This window comes from Notechis scutatus, chromosome 2 (assembly GCF_049901735.1).
Source record: "Notechis scutatus isolate UNSWTSFEM ecotype Mainland chromosome 2, rNotScu1.2, whole genome shotgun sequence".
NCBI lineage: Eukaryota > Metazoa > Chordata > Lepidosauria > Squamata > Elapidae > Notechis > Notechis scutatus.
The window spans coordinates 183,502,125-183,523,383 of record NC_142010.1 but is presented as its reverse complement, the minus strand read 5'-3'; the positions used below and the strand labels follow the sequence as shown (position 1 = coordinate 183,523,383).

At 41.4% G+C, this 21,259-nt stretch overlaps 2 protein-coding genes across 3 annotated transcripts; both read right to left on the bottom strand.

The window, feature by feature from the left end:
- Positions 1 to 306: 306 nt before the first annotated feature.
- LOC113415027 (transition zone microprotein 1-like) lies at positions 307 to 7,028 on the bottom strand. Its single transcript, XM_087957598.1, has 4 exons — positions 5,589 to 7,028; positions 2,445 to 3,041; positions 2,083 to 2,199; positions 307 to 1,576 (listed from the first exon to the last, which is right to left on the bottom strand). The coding sequence occupies exons 1-2, from the start codon at positions 5,631 to 5,633 to the stop codon at positions 2,931 to 2,933; spliced, it is 156 nt and encodes a 51-aa protein (XP_087813724.1). The 5' UTR covers positions 5,634 to 7,028; the 3' UTR covers positions 307 to 1,576; positions 2,083 to 2,199; positions 2,445 to 2,930.
- Positions 7,029 to 7,172: 144 nt separating this feature from the next.
- On the bottom strand, positions 7,173 to 20,133 carry NDUFB6 (NADH:ubiquinone oxidoreductase subunit B6). Of its 2 annotated transcripts, XM_026672294.2 has the most exons (5): positions 19,838 to 20,133; positions 14,941 to 15,033; positions 10,426 to 10,470; positions 9,692 to 10,345; positions 7,173 to 7,636 (listed from the first exon to the last, which is right to left on the bottom strand). In XM_026672294.2, the coding sequence occupies exons 1-4, from the start codon at positions 20,069 to 20,071 to the stop codon at positions 10,268 to 10,270; spliced, it is 450 nt and encodes a 149-aa protein (XP_026528079.2). In that variant the 5' UTR covers positions 20,072 to 20,133; the 3' UTR covers positions 7,173 to 7,636; positions 9,692 to 10,267. The 2 variants fall into 2 exon arrangements, with proteins under 2 accessions (XP_026528079.2, XP_087813723.1); XM_087957597.1 differs by lacking the exons at positions 7,173 to 7,636; positions 9,692 to 10,345; positions 10,426 to 10,470 and adding an exon at positions 12,075 to 12,134 and having other exon boundaries at positions 19,838 to 20,132.
- Between the last annotated feature and the right edge of the window lie 1,126 nt (positions 20,134 to 21,259).

Genomic DNA, 21,259 nt, shown 5'->3' with positions numbered 1-21,259 from the left:
TACTGCATGCAATCTCGGAGGTCTGAGATTGCAGCCGATATCTTTGCCTCTGGGCAGTCCCAATGGACCTAAACCGTCCCGAAGAGACGGTGAAAGTGAAGAGCGCATCCTGCCGATCCCAGGGACACCGCAAAGTCCCTGGTTGATCCAGGAGAAGCCCTTCTTGCGGAAGAGACTGGAAAGAGAAAGTGTGTCGGTTTGGTGAGAACTTTGTCTTTACCATTACTCTAAGACTTAAAGGGACACCCTAAAAAAAAGGAAAAATCTGTAAAAGTTTTGACAGAACGGAATAAGCAGCAGTTTTTAAACGGAAACGTCAAAGTAAGGCTTGGCTTTTTATTTTTTTATTTTTTTTTCTTATTACTGGACTTCTATCGCGATTTAACATTTGCTAACTGGACTGGCTTTTTTCTTGTTTACATGTATTTTTTCTTCTCTTTTTTGACTTTGCAATATTTTAGGTTAGAGGCTCCCTTTAGTTACTTTCCTTTTTTTCATATATACTTTTGCTTTTATTTTTTAACTTCTATTACGTTTTGCCTGGGAAAGGAGGGGGAAAGTGAGAGTGAAGAAACTTTGTAACACTGCCAACTAGAGGCTTCAAAATATCTTAGACAAGCTGTGAAAGCTGAGAAAGAAAGATCAGAGACTCCCTTTCAAGGACATTGCAACGTGATAAGATAGAGGGAAGAGCACGGGAGAGTGTTATTGCAGGTGTTCTTCTGGATTTCTATCAACAATTGAAGCTTGGTTTTGAAGTTTGTGGAGAAGAGAGTTATAATAAGAGCCTTGGATGATTAAATAAAGTGCAGTGTGCTCTTTTTGTTTTTTTTAAGTTGTGCTACCCCTCCTTACCAGCTTTACTGTACTTCTTTTTTTTAAAAAAAAAAGCGCCTTTATTTTTGTAATATTTTTATTTTTGCGTTTTGTTTTAAAGGGAAAGCCTCAAAATTTTTCTTTTTCTTTTTTTCCCCTTCTTTGGGATTTTTTGCTTTTTCCATCTATACTTTTGGTTCATTTTTATGTTTTTATTTTTCTATTTTTGAGACCTTTTAATTGGATTAAGGTGGTGAAGAACCTGAAGAATTTCTTTTTTTTCTTTTGTTCTTTCCATTCCTTTTCACTTAACTATTGATTGGATTAAGGCTTAGAAGAACCCGAACTGCCATTCATTTTTATTTAATGCTAGAGGCATTAAAATCAAATTAAGTTCTCCAATACCTGAATACCTGGTTTTCTAAGAAGACATCAGTAGTATGAGACTGGCCTTAGTTTCTTATCAAATAATCATTGTCTGATATACTTCTGGGTCAGATTATCTGTAATAAACTCTGATCATGTTGTGATAATTTACCCTCTTGTGTTTGTTAGTGAATAGCATTATTTTGGTAATGTCGTTATCATTAATCTGCAATGAAAGGTTATCACAGGAGTTAACCAGAGCATATACCACTTCCTAAATCTACAGGTAGATTTACAGGTAGTTCTCATCTGGCATCTGCCTTGTGCAGCAACGTTCAGTTAGGATAGCAATGAAAAAGTGTAACCAATCCTCTCATTTGCAACATTCGCAGGTCTGTAAAACAAAGGAAATTGGCAAAGTAAGATCTTAAGCACATTTAACAACCGAGTTGTCTGTCCCAATTGTGATTGCTAAATGAGGACAGGAGTTTTAGAATTATCCATCACCTATATAAAATGGTCAAAATTTGTGGAAGATAGTCTAAATAAGCACCAAATGGATTAATACTGTATAGAACAATAATGGAGCCAGGATGCATTCTTGCCTAGCCCCTATAATTTGGATTTTTTTTTTAAAGCAGGTGTCCTTGGCTACTGCAGTGAACCCCAATATATGCGTTCACGTTATTTTGACATCAAGATCATAATTTATGCCCAAACATTGTTTTAAAATCAGGTTAAATGTGGATCAAGGATCAATTAATGCTGGTTATAAACCTAGATGAGTTTTGGAGTTTTCCTGTCCAATAAAGGCTGAATATAAAACTGAATGCCCCGGCCAAAAGTCAAAATGTTGCCCTGACACAGGTATTTGATATACAACTGACTGATTATACTTACAGATTAATTGGTCTGTAGTTTGGGGACAACTTTTTGATGTATTGCAGGTAGCATTGGCACTTCTATTGAATCTATTAGTACTCCTGATTTAGTAGCTGACCTTGGATTTTATAGAAGCTGCAGATGAAATTAGACAAGTAAATTCAAAATATTATAGATTGGCTATCAAGGACTCAATTAGTGCACTCAAAAAACAATTCTTTTAACTGATATAATAAAGTGAAGCAAAAAATAAAATAAAGTTACATTTAATTTACATAAATTATTAAGTAAAATTAAATAGTCCTTTAAAAATGTCCCTAATTAGATAACCTTGGCTTTTAACAATACATTGTAGAGTGGATATATTTAATGAAACATACCAGTATGATGAGGATTTTTCTTCAGAATAGTATCAAATAGCTTGATCATCCATTTAACTTCAAATTCTCACTGTATAATTCTCACATATACATTTTTTGCCAATCCTTCCATAGATATTCAGGCATTTAGTTCTGTACCATTAAAAGCATTGTGTAGGAGAGTAACTTTTAACTTGAAAACCAAACCAAACTTTCTTGAATCTAGTTAGCCTTGCTCTTCTGAAACATATTGAAATAAGCAGTAAAGTGGAAAACATAAAATTCTTTTTTTTAAAACTGTATTCAAAAATATTTTCTCAGTTATATGTTAATAGTACTGCGTATCAGATGTTCAGCTGTTTTGATATCTTTATCTGCATTTCTGAAGCTTCAATAATACTCGTGCAGCTCAACCGCTCCAGTTGGGAATTCATGTTTTTGCAGATTATTATTTATGGTGTTATAGAATGTGCTTGTATTTCTGTGGTATTCCACTCTGGAGATATCTCAAATATTCTGGGCTTGTGTGGGATACATCTCCTTCAATTGCCACTTGGCTGCTATTCGGGTTGCGTAAATGACGTAGCCCCACGAAATCAATACAGTAGCAAGAAGAATCTGTGAAAGAAAAGAAGAAAATACCCTTCTTAATATGAATTTACATTTGATATGTCAAGCCTCTCTTTATACTTATTTTATCTCCACCACCAAAATCAAATCTGCAACTTACCTACAAGAACCCAGGAACTTAAGAGGTTCATATGAGATTGTGCTTATGTACTGTAACTATTTATTAAATGTTAATTCTGCCTTTTCCACAGGAGTTCCACAAGAGTTTCCACAAGGGTCTCTATTTTATCCCTGTTAGGTTGGGAGAGTATGGCTGGCCTTAAAGATATATAGTGAAATTCCATAGCTGAGAATGAATCAGAACTTGATTCTCTGCATCCTAGTCCAATACCTTCACCCCAAAACCACAGTGATTATTGTGCACAAATAAGTTTTATGTTAACCACTTTTCTTGAGTGAATCATAGTTTGCTTGATGCATTTAATTTGCTAAATTATAAAGCATAGTTTACAATACATAATGGTCTAATTTAAATCCCAGAAAGCCAGAATTGGAGCCAGTTTGGTCTAGTGCAGGGGTGTCAAACTCAAGGGCCAGGGGCCAGATCTGGCCTGCGGGGTACTTAGATCTGACCCGCGGGGCTGTCCTGGATACAGTGAAGGACCAGCCCATGCTTTCCTGTGGTCAGCCCTCCCAAGCTCTGTTTTCGCTGGCAGATAGTTGCAGGAGGCTGCTGCAGGTGAAAATGGAGCTTGGGACCCCGTTTTTGCTAGTAGAGTACTTGGACCCCACAAGTGCCCCCAACACGAGTGATGTTGAGCTGGCCATGCCCACCCTGGCCCCCCAAGATTAAACACAACCCTGATGCGGCCCTCAGTGAAATCGAGTTTGACACCCCTGGTCTAGTGGTTAAGGCACCAGTCTAGAAATCAGGAGACTAAGAGTTCTAGTCCTGCCTTAGACATGGAGCGCAACTGGGTGATTTTAGGCCACTCACTTTTCTTGCGGTCCCATGAAAGCAGCAATGGTAAAGTACATGTAAAATATTGGCAGAAAAAGGGCAGGAACTCCAGACAGTTGTCGAGTATCAAAAGCAGAAAAAAAAAACACCAAAATGTAATCACTTTGAGGGTTAAAATAATAGGTAAACATGGTTTAACAAGAAAGCCAAAAAGTACATGCTTATTTCAGATGTTTAGGGTAAAATTAGAACAAAGCTCACAAGACTTCACCTAACGTTTATTCTGTTTCTCCTAGGAATTTATATTTTTTACAGTTCAGTTTGAAAGGATTGGACAGGCTTTTTAATTATTGCAACTGTTGGACAGCAGGGATTCAGAAAAATGTGTGGATTAAATTTCAAATCCTCCAGAAATTTACCGATAAACACAGACATAAAATGTGCCCACCCTAAAGAAACAGAGACATTATTTTAAGCAGGAAGCCAGCTGGGTGATCTTCATTCTCTCAGCCCTAAGGAGAAACCAGCAAGCCCATTTCTAAAAAACGTTGCCAAGTAAACCACAGCGTCTTCTCCAGGCAGTTGCCAGGCATGCAAATGGCTTGAGGAAACAACATTATTATAAAGGACTAAATCGAAGCCTGTATTTGTTTAGACTTAACTAAAGCCTAATCTTTGATTAAAGTTGGGAGAGAAAGGCAGAAAGGCAAGAAGCCATGACCTAAAGTGGGTTAGTGATCTATTCTGTACAAGCTCAGTTTGACACCTCTGTAAACTCTTGATACAGCTCCTCTATAGACATCCAGTTATTGAGATTAAAAAGGGGATGAGAAATGCCAGTGTCATTATAATTGGAAAGTTGGTCAAATGTCAAGGGCAGGGGGCTGAGCTAATGTTGTGTTCAGGCAACCTCGAGACCTCCATGGAAAACCTTAGTGTGAACCTGATCCCTGAATATGAGAGGGAGAGAGAGGGAGGGAGGGGGGGAGAGAAAGGGGCTTCTTTGTTCAGCAGAAAATAAAAATGACCAAGTAATTCAAGCGAAGCAAAAAACAACATTTATTAAGAGGAGAGGGGGTGTCAAAGGCCATTTACAGGGTACAGAAATCAATGAAGCACACGTTTAGAAAGCAAGGGATCAAACAATAAAAGGCACAGATTACATGCAATGCCTGAATAATAGAAGACCCTGATTCTAAGTAACATTCCCCAAGTGGCAAAACTTATGGGTTACATTGCTTGTTTCCCAACTAGGTTAGTATGTTTCTTAAAAGTTGCAAGCGTATATTCAAGGACTGCTATACACGCTAAGAGTAACGCCTAACATTTGAGGGGGTAACCACACGGGGTCTCGCATTGGGTGAATCCGTTTAAATTAAAGTGTCAAGTGAATGGCAAACGTGTGTGTGTGTGTGAGAGAGAGAAGTCCTAGCCCGTTCCTCCTAGACAGAGAGTTCCCACACACCCCAATTTATGGGGACGATCCCGCACCGCTCCTTGCTTTTGAGCTGCGGGATTTCTTTGTAGGGAGATGCCGTGTCCCGCTCCCTCAAACACCAAAAGAATTTTTGGCGGGGGAGGGAAAGGAGGCGGCGGGAGAGCCCCCCCAAAAAAAAAAATCAGCACCGCCTTACCAGCCAGTAGAGCCATTCCAGAGCTCGGCGGTTTACCGTTGGCATGCCGAGGTTCTCCCGCTCGCGCCCCGCTTTCGCCTCGCTCAGGAAGCCCTCATGAAGCGATGTCCGCGGAGCGATAAAAAATTAAAGGCGGGAGAGCCGTTTTTATTGAGAGCCAAAGCCTCCGCCTTTCTTTTCCCCTCCCATTCGGGAAAGAAGATTCCCAGATATCCCCTGAAATTAGACGGAGTTGAGATAGAATTTAAAATGTAGAATAGGATAGGATAAGATAGGATGGGGTGGGATGGAATAGGATAGGGTGGGGTAGGGTAGGGTAGGGAAGGGAAGAGGAGAGGAGAGGAGAGGAGAGGAGAAGAGAAGAGAAGAGAAGAGAAGAGAAGAGAAGAGAAGAGAAGAGAAGAGAAGAGGATTTTTATTGGCCAAGTGTGATTGGACACACAAGGAATTTGTCTCAGGTGGATAAGCTCTCAATGTACATACAAGCAATAAATGTTAAATCATAACCATAATCATTGTAAAAATACATTCCTCATAAATCATAAGATACAACATTTAGTGATAGTCACTGCAGGGACAAATAACATCCACCTTCTGTCTCCAGCAAAAATAGGCCGCTCTTCATTGTTTTCATTCCATCGTCCTGATTTAATCCCTGCCCTTCCCCATCTTGCCAAGAACATCAAGGTTTTTACACGAGCCAGATCTTCTGCAATTTACTTTCAAATAGGTGTGTAGGATCGCCCCTGGCTACCATCCTATCAAAACTCATTGCAGAGGTGGAAGTCTTGTTGAAATCTTTGGCATTCCAGAAAATAGGGTTCAGCTTTTAGCTACCCCTTCACCCAAATCAAAGTATTTATTTTCTCTTATTTATCACATTTTGAAAATAACATCTTTTCCCAGGCTTTTGGAGGCTTCCCACATAGCATGACACTGCCACCCAAGGCAGAACCCTAATAACCTGAGATAAATTGGGGAGGGGTGAGCCCCCTCCAAATAAGCCCTGCCAGTGCCAGATTCTCCACACACACACACACACACACACACACACCCCTCTCCCAAAGTATCCAAGAACAAAAACTCCCTTAGGAAACAGAAGGAATACAAAGCAGCATAAATACTCAGTTTCCAAGTTTCAGAGAGAAATGTCTATGGAAATTCTCAGTCATCCAGGTCATGGCTGTCCCAAAAGTGCTTTTTTCAAAAGGCAACTGGACTTTCTGGTGTTTCTTTGATGACATTTTGCTTCTCATCCAAGCTCTGAAGCTGAAGAAGCATCTTGGATGAGAAGCGAAACCTCTTCAAAGAAAAACCGGAAAGTCCAGTTGCCTCTTGAAGAAGCACCTTTGAGAGAAGTCAGAGAGAAGACCCTTGCCTGTGCATTCGGCAAGTATGATTGAAGCCCTCTTCATTGCTTTGTTCTGGTGAGTTACCATTCCCATCTTTGTTTCTTTTTTATGTTTTTTCTTGCTTTTAGGTGTTTTAGCCTTTTGTAAATTTGTTGGGAGTTGGATGGCATATAAATTAAATGAATGAATGAATGATTAGGAAAGAAAAAGGAAGAGGACAGTGGGAACTTCTGCACTGAACTCCAATTTTGATCGAGTTTTTATTAATGAATAAACATGTTAAGATCATGCAGTCAAGAGCCCTTCTTTCTCTTTTGGTAGAATAAGGACATTCAAACTTGAGTTTTGAGTTAGACATTCAACCAACTCATTTGTGCCAGACATAAAAACAAAGACCATCTGTTAGTTGGTAACTAGCTGAAAGGTTTAATTTCTGTGGTGCCATTCTCTCTATCATTATTACTGTCAATTGTAATTACAACAGAAGATAATGAGGGGAATTGGTAAGATTTTTATCCACCTTGTCTTTTTTGTGTCTTTTTGTCACGCTTTGTTGTATCAGTGACTTTCCTTTCATAAATGTACCTCAATGCTTGGGTTTCTTGACCATTTTTTTCCTCTGGTTGAATCTCAGCTTGAGTTTGCTTGTCTGCAAATGGCTTGGTGCTTTGGTAAGGATTTTTTTTAGAGTATTGACTTTCTCTTAGAGCAGGGGTGGGCAAACTACGGCCCGGGGGCCACATCCGGCCCGTTGGTCTGTCCAATGCGGCCCGCCCCTGAAAAAAAATCACTGCCATTGGTCTGTCCAATCCGGCCCGCCCCTGAAAAAAAATCGCTGGGTGTGGCGTATTGCCCTGTGCCGCGTGGCCCCCAAAGCTGCAAAACAGTGCGGAGCGATCTAGGGGTAGGAAAGAAAAGAAATTTGCAAAGGCCTCGGCTGGGAGTTCGAAATCACCTTCGAGTGCGACCTCTCCGAAGGTGAGTCCCCGCCGATCCCCCTTTTTTTTCCGGGGCTTCCAGGCTTAAACTTTGCAAAGGCAAAGCTTGCAGGCTGGAGCGTCTTCCCGCCGAGGAGCGGGAAGGGTTCCACCCGGCGGGCGGGCGGGCTGCTTGGAGCCACCTAAAGCTAGGCCGCTGCTGGTGGAGCCTTGCCTTGCCTTGGTGCCCATTTCCCGGCTCGGCGGTCCTGCTCGGGCGGCACTTTAAAAGCCTACTCCCAGCACCCGAGCAACTTCCCAGCAACTTTCGGCTTCGTTTTAACTCGCGGGCGCCAGGCATGATATTCCGCTCTGAAAAAAAAATCGGGGCCGGCCAAAAGAGACCCCCTGCCGCGCGCCCGGGGAGTGCCCGCTGCTTTCCCTCGCCGGGGCCGGGCGGCGGCGTGTTGCACGGAGGCTGGTCTGTGGCTGGCCCAGCTCCCTTTTCCTGCCGCTCAGCGGCCTCCGCTCGCACCGCCCGGGCTCCGCTCAGGTATCCGGCTGGGGCTGTCAGGAGTTGCTACCGCCGGTGCAGCTCCACGCGGCTCCAGTCCCGCGTTGCCTCGGGAAGGGAAAGGCAAAACCAGGAGCCGCTGCTGCCGTTGCAAAGCGCCGCCGCGGCTCTTCCTTTTTGCCTTTCCCTTCCTGAGGCAACGCGGGACTGGAGCTGCGCGGAGCCGCGCCAGCAACTCCTGACTCGGGGCCTCCGAGGGGAGGGGAAGGAGGAGAAGAAGGGGTGGGGGAAAGGAGGGGGCGATTCCCAAAAAATCGGAATTCGATTTTAATCGGAAGAATATCATGCCTGGGGCGCTCGCGCCTGGCCCCGAGCCGCGCAGCGGAGGGGAAGCCCGGCGGGCAGGCAGGCTGCTTGGAGGAGGCGACCCAGCGGCGCTCCGGGCTTCCCCTCCGCCGTGCGGCTCAGGGCGAGGCGCAAGCGCCCGCGAGTTAAAACGAAGCCGAAAGTTGCTGGGAAGTTGCTCGGTTTTCCGGGGCTTCCAGGGCTTTGCAAAGGCAAAGTTTGCAGGCTGGAGCGTCTTCCCGCCGAGCGGGAAGGGTTCCGCCCGGTGGGCGGGGCGGGCTGCTTGGATCGGGCTGCTGTGCGGCTCGGGGCGAGGCGCGAGCGCCCGCGAGTTAAAACGAAGCCGAAAGTTGCTGGGAAGTTGTTCGGATTTCTGGGGCTTCCAGGCTTAAACTTTGCTCGGGCGGCACTTTAAAAGCCTGCTCCCAGCACCCGAGCAACTTCCCAGCAACTTTCAGCTTCCTTTTAACTCGCGGGCGCCGCGCCTGGCCCCGAGCCGCGCGGCAGAGGGAAGCCCGGCGGGCGGGCGAGCTGCTTGGAGGAGGCGACCCGGCAGTGCTCCGGCAGCAGCAACAGGCAGTTTCGCCCGGGCTCCGCTCAGGTGTCTGGCTGGGGCTGTGAGGAGTTGCTACCGCCGGCGCAGCTCGTGCGGCTCCAGTCCCGCGTTGCCTTGGGAAGGAAAAGGCAAAACCAGGAGCCGCTGAGCCTGAGCCTCCGGTGCCGCTGCTCCCATTGCAAAGCACCGCCGCGGCTCTTCCTTTTTGCCTTTCCTTCCCGAGGCAACGCGGGACTGGAGCCGCGCGAAGCCGCACCGGCGGTAGCAACTCCTGACTCAGGGGGCCTCCGAAAGGAGGGGAAGGAGGAGAAGGGGGGGAAGGGTGGGGGGGGGCGATTCCCAAAAAATCTTGTGCTGACCCGGCCCGTCTGTCAAATTTTAAAAGTCAATGCGGCCCCCGAGCCAAAAAGTTTGCCCACCCCTGTCTTAGAGGTTTCTTCTCTGGTACAATACCCAGACCTTAATTTATTTTTATCCCAATCATTTTTTTTTAGCTGATGGCACTCTTTCAATGTCAAATCTGCTTAACAGCCATCAAAAGTCAACAGGCCCTTACTATAATTAATTAAATTTATTTTTCTCCAAGTAAAGCAGTAAGCACTAACCCTCTTGTTTATTTGCTCTGGATATATTTATGATGGTCTCCTCACTGAAACTTTAAAGTGAATAACTTCAGGGTTCAAAGTGGTTTATCTGAATGAAGAAAGTTTATCTTCTTTGGCTATTACGCACATCTTTTATTTCATTTTATTTATATTTTAATGTTGTTTCTATGTTGTATGTTTCTAAGGCCTATCAATAACCAAAATACTTTGTTGTTGGATTCAGTATTTATACACGATTAGTGACTACCTTTAGAGACCATCCCAGCATAGCACTGCATCCCACATATACGCACATTAGCCAAAATCATTCAGTTTCTTATTGAATTATATACTCATTTATATAGGAAACAATAAAGTAAGTGTTTTCATTTTGCAGGTCTTAAGAGTATCTCAGTCCTCACAAAATGGTAATTCTGTTGCAGTTCCATGTGGTGGTGGGGGAATTCCTTTTTCCTCCATCCTGTCTCCCTGATAAATGAAAAAAATAATAATCAGAATACGAAAATACATAAACAGATGCTACACAGAATATTAAGAAGACAACTTACTGGATATATCACAGGCTTCTTTTCAATAATCCCATAGGGAGTGGGCTGCAAACAAAAACAGAAGAATAATGATTATGAAGAAAGAAGTAATTTGGACGTTCTTTGGAATTTATCTGATAGATTTTTCCTCTCTTGGTATCTGTTCAATTCCTTGTATTATGGAATCTGTACATTTGACCTCAATGTGTTCTCAGCAAAATTCTCTGCAGCCAAGTTAAATCGGAATATAGACATTTTCACGAATAGGAGGTAATCGTTTTTTAATTAGGCTTCTAGAAAATACCTGTATCTGTTTCTTATTTGTGCATATCAGCACATGAGTGAATAACACAGTTTCTTAACAGTGAAAGAACACATTTCCGAAATTACACAGGTGCTTACTAAATATATTACTGGTACGGTCAAATGCCAGTATTAGAATGGGGAATAGTGGTGTAGTAAAAAAAGAGATGAGAGTTGAAGCTCATCACACTAAGATTCTATTTCATAGTTTTCAAAGGAAGACCCAGGACACTGCAGAAACATCTGTGCATCGTTGACGCTAACTGCTTTGGTGGTTTTATTTTAATTTAAAATTTTGTATTTTGCTGCAGAGTCAAATCCCACAGGTAATTAAATTTTCAGAACCTTATTTCCATTAACACATTTCATTCAAACCAAATATAAAACAATGTACTGTCATACAACACCCTAAGCCAAAATTTACTCCGTCTGTTTGTCTATGAATGTATGATTGCTAATGCTCATGAGTTGGAAAGAACCATAAAACCATTGTGAAAGAATTTGGCCTCCCTCAATCTATGGTCAGTCGAATACTGCATGATGAGAGAAAAAGCAATAACGCTGCGGAGTACATTAGGAAGATGACCTTGAAGAAAATGGGCAAGAACTATTATAAAAGGGGCCTGAAAAATTCCTTATGTCTTGGGCAACAAGAGTATTTAGAAGAGACTTAAGCAGGCTCGTCTTCGATATAAGAGCAGTTAAGCACAATCAGGCTTGCAAGATTTTATTGTTCTGTCTTGCCTATCTCAAGAAAGAACAGCTCTAATCTTCCCATGGAGTCAGTTTCCTAATCAGGTCTACCCTGAAGGACATGTGTGGTAATCCAACACATAATCAACCCAACAGCAAGACATACAATACTCTTGTTAGGTCACGAACAACCGCAGGGATCTGCAGGCCATTCTTGCTTTTTCTGATGCCAATGTTCATAAATCCACTGTAAGGAATTTTCTAAAAAAAGAGTGCTGTGCACTGGAGAAAACCACTGCTGCACTCGTTGAAAGCAGATTGCTCACCCCAGTACCCTCTGCTTGTCTCAAGTTTGTCAAAAGCCATACGGATGATGTAGCAGGCTGTTTGAACAATGCCATGTTGACAGGTGAGGCGAAAGCAGAACCACTAGGCATTGATGAAAAACACTACATATTGTGGGGGGAAATGTTGATATGCTGCATTCCAAGAAAAGATCTTCATTGCAACCATGAAAAATGGTAGAATCAACGTGGCTCGGGGCAGTTTCCCAAATTGCTCAAGATTATTGAGTGAACAATGGGTAATTTGCAGCAGATATCAAGGCAGGATATATTAGCTAAAATGAGTGGTGCAGTGGCCTAGAGGTGGAGCTCTTGCCTCACAATCAGGAGGCTATGAGTTCAATCCTAGATAGAGGCAGATATTTCTCTCTGGGCACACTGAGAATATATCTGTTGGAAAAAAAAAACACCTCCTCATTGGCGACAGGAAGGGCCAGTAAACACTCATCTCCATTCAGTTGCCCAGATTCCATCCTGCAAGGTTGGGGTTGGGTTGTTAAAGAGGATGATAATGATACATTATATCTAAAATGGCTACCAATTGGGAGGAGAGGAGGAGAAAAAAAACTTAAGACTGGAACAGTGGGTAGAAACAAACAAAGGAATTTAATATGCAGAAACGTAAGTAAGACAAACAAAAATATATACAGGATGGGGAAAAGCTTGCTCAAGAGCAGCACATATAAGAACTTGACTGTATTAGTAGATCACAAGCTCAATATGTCCCAGCTGAAGAAAAAAAGAGCGAGTGATATCTTGAGGAGCATCAAGAAAAAACAGATATCAGATGACACAAAAGTAATTATCCCGCCTTAAGCCTCATCTGAAGTATCATGTTCAGTCCTTTTCAGCTCGGTTTAAAAGATATTGATAAACTGGAGCTAGTCCAGAGAAGGGCTACCAAGATGCTGAAAAGATTGGAAATCAAGTCCTACAATAATAAAATAATTCCCTCAACACTGTTCAATTATTTACAAAGTGTACACTACTATTACTGTTAATCTTCTCACCACTCCTTATCACCCATCCCCTCCCACTTGACTGTTTCCTGGTATGATTTGATTGTTGATTGTACCCTATGACTATCATTAAGTGTTGTACGTGATGATTCTTGATTCTTAACGAATGTACCTTTTCTTTATGTATACTGAGAGTATTTGCACCAAGACAAATTCCTTGTGTGTCCAATCACACTTGGCCAATAAAGAATTCTATTCTATTCTATTCTATTCTATTCTATTCTATTCCATTCCATTCCATTCCATTCCATTCCATTCCATTCTATTCAAGGAATGGTTAAAAGATCTAGATAAGGTTAGCAGAGGAGAAGTTTGAAAAGAGATGTGATAGCTATTGTCACATTGTAGAGGGTTCTGACTTATTCTCACTTGCTTTTAGTAAAGACTAGAATTAATGGAATGAAATTTCAAAGATATAAAAAAAACATCTTGACAGGAGGAACAACCAATCTTCCCTTCCCTGGAAGTTTAAAAAAAAAAAAAAAGGCTGGATAGTTCTATAACGGGAATGAGGTAGTGAATGCTGCAGTGTGCAGGGAATTCAATTTGGTGATCTCTTAGGTCTCTTTCAACTCCACAATTCAGGACTGCACTACCAAATGTCTTGGAGATTCTCAGTCATCCAGGTCATGGTTGTCCGAAAGGTGTTTTTTCAGGAGGCAACTGAACTTTCTTGGGTTCTTTTTGAACACGTTTCACTTCTCATCCAAGAAGCTTTTTCAGCTCTGACTGGATGGCAGGGAATGGAAGGATTTATATTCCTTGCAGACAGCTGGTCATTTGCATTCTTTTAGCGAATAGCTGAGCTCCCTAGGAGGTTCGTTTAATGTCCTCAGAGTCACCTGAGTAGTGCAAATGTGTGTGTAGAGCCTTCTTGGCTGCCGGATGTTTTCTGCCCTGTGTCCCTTCACTGTTGAAGAGAGGTGCAAGGTTGTTGGGGATGTGTCTGTGTCGTCTGCATCTCAAACAGAAGCACACATGGTTCCTATAGTCTGCAAAAAAAAAATCTGTATTTTTGTTCTGGAAATACGTTCATAGTCCCACATCATTTGAAGGGCGTTCATCCCAAAGTGCATAGCTAAATGTCTATGGAGATTCTCAGTCACCCAGGTCACAGTTGTCCCAAAGGTTCAGAAAACATCATGCAGCTGAAGAAGCTTCTTGGATGGTGAGAAGCAAAAAACAAGAAAGTCCAGTTGCCTCCTGAAAAAGCACCTTTGGAATGACTGCATTACCAAGTTCTAGAGAAGAATGTCAGAGGAGTATTGAGTATAAGTTGAAGTTTACACAAACGTGAGCCATGCAGCACAATGATCCTGAACACACAAGAGAAGATTTATAGCAGAGGAATTTTCTAATTCCAAAGTGGTCAAGTCAATTCCCAGACCTTAATCAATTAAATTGTTGTGACATGACCTAAAGCAAGTAGGTCATGCAAGATTACAAGTATCACTGAAAATACTTCCAAGGCAATATGCTGAATAGCTATAGGAAAAGAAAAAGGTTAAAGTCATTATTGTTAAAAGAGTAGTTAACAGTTATTAAATCTAACAGTTCACTTATCATTTCCCACAAAAACGATTAACACTGGCTCAATGTGTTCAGGAAAGCTATTGATGCAGTGCATTGTTCTTCATGGGCTTTAACCAGAATTTCTTACCCATTAAAAAGCTTTAGACAAAGTTCTGATCAAACTGTAGGCATTCATAATTATTATTTTGTAGTAGCATAGTATCAAAGACTTTTGCATGTTGCATTTTCTTGGTGGGGGCATATCAGATTAGAAAGTAAGAGATCACCTTTGGTACTGCCACTGGATCTCAGATTAACTGAATAGTTAAAAAAAAAACACAAATATATATATATATATATATTTTCTCCTGTTCTACCATTCCACACCAAATCATGAGTGCTGAGCCAGTAATACTTCTTAAAGGAGAGACACTATTCCAATTAGGAAACAGGCCCATCCTAAATCCTTGCTTCATCAGAAAAAACTCTATTGTCGCTCAGAAGCTAAAACAGAAGGGACATTTCAGCAGTCTGAATTCAGCACTCTGATAGGGAGGGGGGAAGTGGGGCTTTAACATATCCTAAGCCTAGCTTTCTAATATCAGAAATAAAATCTGTTATTGCAATTAAATCAGCAAAAAGATACACCCCACATATATACATACCTTGACATGATACTTGACAATATAATGGGCAATCCACAGAGGAATAAAAAGGTGAATTATAGCATATTTTCCAGCATTGTAGACATTGAATACCTAAAAATAATTTTAAAAATTAGTTCTTTGATGCTTGATTACATCAATACAATTTCATTGGATTTGTTGAAATTTAAAAATTATGTTTAATGTTATTTTTATGTAATAGCAAACTATGGTCCTGTAGGAATAAATCTCCTTTGCCTTCTGGAATAGCCTCCAGGTTTTAGAAATGTATCTGTACATATTTTTTTATCCGTACATATTTATCATTTCATTCTGTACTACAGTGGCCCCCAACCTTTTTTTGTGCCACGGCCCGGTACCGACATCACAAAATCATCCGCGGCCCGGTACTGGCATCAGCACGCATGGCAAGGTGAGCCGAGCGACCGGCCAGCCAGCCTTCCCCGCTTCTCCCCGCCACCTTCAACTCCTCCTTTGTACCTGTGTCGATGGGCTTCATGACGGCTCGGGACGGTCGCTCGGCTCGCCTTGCCATGCGTGCTGAAAGAATCCTCGCGCCTTAGTTTTGTTGAAGCTGCCCCCTCGATGAAATTAAGGCGCGAGGATTCTTTCAGCACCCAAACGCCGCTTTCTACCCGGAAAAGCTCACCGGAAGCACTTTTTCATCAAAACAAGATGGCGGCGCCCAGCAAACCGGCGGCCCGGTAGAAATTGTTCCACGGACGGTACCAGTCCGGGGACCGGTGGTTGGGGACCCCTGCTGTACTAAACTATAATTTTATGTATAGCTGAAGTAGCCGTAAAGGTAATTCATTCCAAATAAGTTTTCATCTATCAGTTTGTTGGATACAAATAGGAAAATTCACACAAAATGAAAGCCAAGCTTCTCGGCTCTTCCCACCATGCTGAAAGATAAAAGATGCCTTGCAGCATGTGGTTATCTCAGAGACTTTATATAAATTGTCTTTATCCCCAAAGTTCTTAGAACTTTCACCTGTTGCCAAATTCCTGTTTCGTTCTCCAAATATAGGAAATTTCAGATATATTAGAGAAATGCTTCACTTCCTTCACTGTGCCTTTTAATTGCATTGCTTGTAATTTAGTTTTTCAGAGATTTTCAAAAACAGAAGGCTGAAAAACACTGTGTTAGAAAATATTCCTGGATTTCAATGGAGTTACTTCAAACATATACTATACATCATCTACTGGTATGTATAAAAGATCTTTTGTTGTTATTTTGTCCATACTAGGGCCCTGAATAAGATTAATCACCTTTGTGGGACTTCCAGTTTGTCGGCTTCGCGAGCGGCAGGGATTTGCGATCCTGCGCGATCCCTGCCGCGCTAGCCGCTTTGGTGCCTCCGATCCATCGATCTGGAGGCTAGGGCTGCCATGAAGAGGCAGCCCAAGATAGGAGGGATCCGGACAGGGGGTCGGGGTCTTCGCAGACCCCTTCCCCACCCGGCTTAACCCTCTTTTCTCAAGGCGGTGGAGCGGCGGTCAGTAATGGCCGCCACAAAGAAGCTGACAGCTGGACAAGATCGTGCTGGAGGAAGAAGGAGAAAGTGCTGAAGCGAAAGTTTCTTGGCTGAACTGGATTATAAGATACAAGTAATACAAGTAATATCCTGAAAATTTGGATTTTTTGAAAGATACTTTGTTTCCAGAAGAGATTTACAAGCGGCGAGTGAAAGTGTTTTAAGAGAAAGTTTACTCTCCTTCCACATGGATTTAACAAACGGATATTGAAAATCCTGTGATTTTAATAGAAGGTAAAAATTTAAAGCTTTTATAAGTGGGAAGGGAGAGGACAAAAGGAAAATTTTCATTAAGATTTTGTTGGAGAAGATGCCTGGAAGATTTTGAGACTGGAAGTTAATTGTAATAAGACTTTAAAATACAGATTGGTTTTTTTTTTCCCTTGCCAATTGATATTACCCCAGGAAGAAAAAGTGTGAAGAACTTTGTGTTCTGTTTGGATTGTTTGATGACTTTGGGATTTTGGGGAATTGTTTTAAGCTTTGAATTATCTTGGTTGTTTTAAAAAGAAGAAGAGAAAAAAGAAGAAGAAAAGGTTTATAATGGCTTTATCTGTTGATGAACTGAGAGAGGACTATGGTAGAATAAAAAAAGAAGGTAAAGACGGTGTGAGAGAATTTTTTTGCTTTTTAGAAATGGCGCTTGCTACTTTTCAACAAACACAGCAATTAATGGAGGATGAAGAAGAAGAAGAAGAAGAAGAAGAAGAAGAAGAAGAAGAAGAAGAAGAAGAAGAAGAAGAAGAAGAAGAAGAAGAAGAAGAAGAAGAAGAAGAAGAAGAAGAAGAAGAAGAAGAAGAAGAAGAAGAAGAAGCCATCTTTAATGAGTCTACAAAGCTGATCAAGAAAGGAGGGAAAAAGAGAGGAAGGAAAAAGGACATAAGACTTAAAAAAACATCCAAGAAAGAGAAAAATAGGATGCAAAATCAATATACTGTTAGAAAGCAAAAGAAAAGAGAAATGCAACAGAGGGGGGAGCAAAGGGGGTAAAAAGACCAGATGGGATAAGATAGAAAGGAAGAAGGGGGAAAAGCCACAAAGGTATGAAATAAGATGTGGAAAAAAAATCTTTTTTTTATTGATAATGGGTAATGCATAACTTTGTTTTAAAATGTTTCTGCAAGGTACATGATAGTATTGTAGTATTTGTATGAGAATCAGAAAATCAGAATTTTATAAGGCTTAAGTAAAGATTAAAATATTAAAGGTTTAATAATGATAGATTTTAAGATTTAATAAAATATTAAAAGGAATGTCTAAAACATTTAGTTTAAGTATAGAGTTTAATTGACTATTGTGTGGATGTTTGTACGAACTTATTATTATGGTATTTGTTTTTGAAATAGATAATTGGAATGCTATGAGATTTAATGTTTAATTATATATTTAATTACTTTATGGATTTACTATTTTAGTAAGTAGAATGTACTAAGCAGAATTAGATAGGGAATTAGGTGTTACCTTAAATGTTAATGTAGGGGAGCGATGGAAAGGCATCATACTTCGATTAGTGATTTCAGGAGAAATATTTTTTTTTTTTAATATGAATGAGATAAATGGATAATTGGAAAAGAATGGACAAAAGATACAAATATAATGATTTAAATTAAGATGAAATAAATAAAATAGAATTAAGAAGAGTGGAAAGCGGGGAGAAGTTATAATAAAGATATAGAAGGGTAATAAGATAGGTAATGGCATATAAGCTGAACATGAATTTAATTGAAGTCCATACAAAGAGAGGTAATCCGGGGCCAAGCTACTTTTTAAAAAAGAAGTTTTATGTTTTTGTGTTTTGTGTGTGTATGTCTGATTGAGATTTAATAAAACCTTGGGAGAAAGCGAGAGGAATATTTGTAAACAAGGCAGAGGGAAATATGAATATGATGAGTATAAAATGGATAAATATAGAAGAAATGTAATTGAACAAGAGTAAAGAGAAATAATGAGAAATTTGCTTAAAAAATATTTAAGTGGAAATGGGATATATTAGAATTGTATTGTATAAAACAATGTTTTATTTGCCTTGTAAAAATTTATAATGGAAAGAGGTTCAATGTCTTTAATGTTTAATGATGCTTTGTTTGTCTGTAAAATTAATAAAATTTGTTTGTTTTTTTTTAAAAAAAAAAGATTAATCACCTTTGTGACTAAAGACTATACAGGTAGTCCTTAACTTATAATAGTTTATTTAGGGACCGTTCAAAGTTACAACGGTACTGAATGAAGTGACTTATGACTGTTTTTCACAATCACTTCCTTTGTAGCATCTCCATGATCATGTGATCAAAATTCAGGTGCTTGGCAACTGGTTCATATTTATGACCAGTGCTGCGTCTCAAGATCATGTGATCACCTTTTGCGACCTTCTGACAAGCAAAGTCAATGGGGAAGCCAGATTCATTTAACAACCGTTACTAATTTATCAGCTGCAGTGATTCACTTAATAACTGTGGCAAAAAAGTCATAAAGTGGGGCAAAGCTCACTTAACAAATGTCTCACATTACAACCAAAATTGCGGGCTCCATTGTGGCCATAAGTCGAAGGACTAATGGATGTGATTCCCCTGTGTACTTCATTCTTCAATCTCTATTTCCCCCCCCTATTTTCTACTATACTTTTATCTTCTTTCCATCACGACCCCCTCAGAATCAATCTGGAATAGGGGCAATATCTAAACCCAATCCAATCAATAAAGCTCAATATACAAAATCTAGGAAGATCTGATTTGCTAGGGATATTTACAGCCTTACTGTACATATCATTATATTGAACTTAATGCACTTTTTAAAACTCATTTTTTTTTAGCTTTCTTGGGAAAGTAGCATGACCAAATGACCTATAGATTCAATATCGCTACGGTAGAAAGACACCAGTAATTACTACAGGAGCATCTTTAAGCAAGATGTCAAGAAGGGGTATGTGTGTGGGGGGCGGGGTATTAAACCACACAAATCATAACACGCGTCTGCTAAGTGGCGCTGGTGGGATCTCACATCCAGAGGATCAAGGAAGAGATTGGGTTGCCATCTGTCAGAAATGGTGTAGGGTCTCATGCTTGGAGGGGGTGGTGGTGTTGGACTAGATGACCTACAAGGTCCCTTCCACCTCTATTCTGATTGATTGATTGATTGATTGGAGTTTCTACTTTTAATCCCAATAAAATGTAGGCTTGCAATCTTAACCCATCAAGACCTTGCTTTGCTTCAGGTAAACCACCTTCCCCGAAGCTGTTGCCCGGGCCAGATGCTGTACTACAACCCTCATCGTCCTCAACCCCCGTGCCCAGAAGGTACCGACCAGGCTACCCCGGTAGGAACCCCATTTTCCCCCACCCTCCCCTTCTCCTAGGCTTCACCTGTCTCTTCCACAACCTCTCGGGCTGAAGGAAGCGCTGCCAGAAACCTTCCACCCAGCCGACCTTCCGCGGGGGAAGGACCGGTTCCCGGGGGCTCAGCTCCTGGTCTTTGAGCCAGCGGCGCCGGAGCTCGCGCAGCTGCTGGAGCCGGAGTTTCTGCTCCGGTTTGTAGCCGATCACCTCCTCGGGGAGGTCTCTGGGTTCCAACCCCGAACCCCGCGGCATCTTGGCCATCTCTGGTCTGGGAACCTGCTGCGGCTCTGCGCCTGCGCGACCTTCCCGCGGAGAGAGGACAGTCCTGGGTGGAGGGAGGCGTAACATGGATGTCACTTCCGAGTCGCGTGCCCAGCCATAGACTTAGGAATAAAGACAAGCGATATCAGACACTATACGAAAGGGCATCTGCTTCCGGTTGCCCATTTTCCTATTTCTTCATTAATTTTTTCCTCATGATTAGCAGGGTTGGAGTAGGCAGGGGGGACGCTAAGCGGGGGTCTCCAACCTTGGCAACTTTAAGACCTGTGGACTTCAATTCCCAGAATTCCTCAGCCAGCAAAGCTTTCTGGGAGTTGAAGTCCACAGGTCTTAAAGTTGCCACGGTTGGAGACCTCTGCGAAGTGTCTCGAAATCTCATTGTCTTGTATCTTAAAACGAACGGGAAAGGATTTTTCCCCAACCGCTCCCCCACTCCCGTATCTTGAATGCCTTTTCTTTATGCAAAAGAGTGATTCCTAATAAAAGAATTGTATACAATATCGGCATAGCATATATAATTATGTGTTGCATTTATTGTGTTATATTAATTATAATATCAGGATGCCTGGACTGTCCCAATCGGAGCGTGTCAAGTGAGCTCTGAGGGGTCCCTGGGGTTCTCAGAACTTGGTTGCTTTCTCACAGATATTTCATTATCCTTTCCTTTGTGCCCATGAAAGTGTGAAGGGTCCCTTAAAAGGGCTAAGTAAACGAGGTCAACCTGAAATTATTCCCTCAGGCAATTTAGCAGGCTAGAAGTGCAAGCCTGTCTAAATTGGAAACTTAAAATGAAAGGCATAATGGATGTGGATGGTGGGAGAGTTTCTACTTCTTTATAATAATTTTGTAGCAGACAGCAAGAACAAGCGAAAAGCACCTGGGAAGAAGATAAACAAATTATCAGCAAATTAATTAAATGGCCCCCACAATGGGAAATATGTTGGCAGATAATGGGACATTCCCAATCACGTTGATTATCATCGGCTTCTTGCATTTCCTCCTGATGCCTGGAAATCAATCCAAAATATGTCATTGGCCCCCAAGGAACAAAGTAAAAACAAATGCAACTTTAAAAGGACCAGGAGAGGAGAGACTCAAACAATAAGGGTTTACCTGTGGTTTTTTTTTTTTAATAACCCTAAATTGGTCAAGACATATTTCCCTTAA

What these genes read in the sequence shown, in the direction of transcription:
- LOC113415027 (XM_087957598.1), bottom strand. Translation starts at nt 5,633, where the DNA reads ATGCCAACGGTAAACCGCCGAGCTCTGGAATGGCTCTACTGGCTG. An exon ending in TGGAATGGCTCTACTGGCTG is followed by an intron (nt 3,042 to 5,588) that starts GTAAGGCGGTGC and finishes TTTCTTTCACAG; the next exon opens with ATTCTTCTTGCTACTGTATT.
- NDUFB6 (XM_026672294.2), bottom strand. Translation starts at nt 20,071, where the DNA reads ATGGCCAAGATGCCGCGGGGTTCGGGGTTGGAACCCAGAGACCTCCCC. An exon ending in AGAGGTTGTGGAAGAGACAG is followed by an intron (nt 15,034 to 19,837) that starts GTGAAGCCTAGG and finishes AATTATTTTTAG; the next exon opens with GTATTCAATGTCTACAATGC. An exon ending in TTGTCAAGTATCATGTCAAG is followed by an intron (nt 10,471 to 14,940) that starts GTATGTATATAT and finishes TTTTGTTTGCAG; the next exon opens with CCCACTCCCTATGGGATTAT.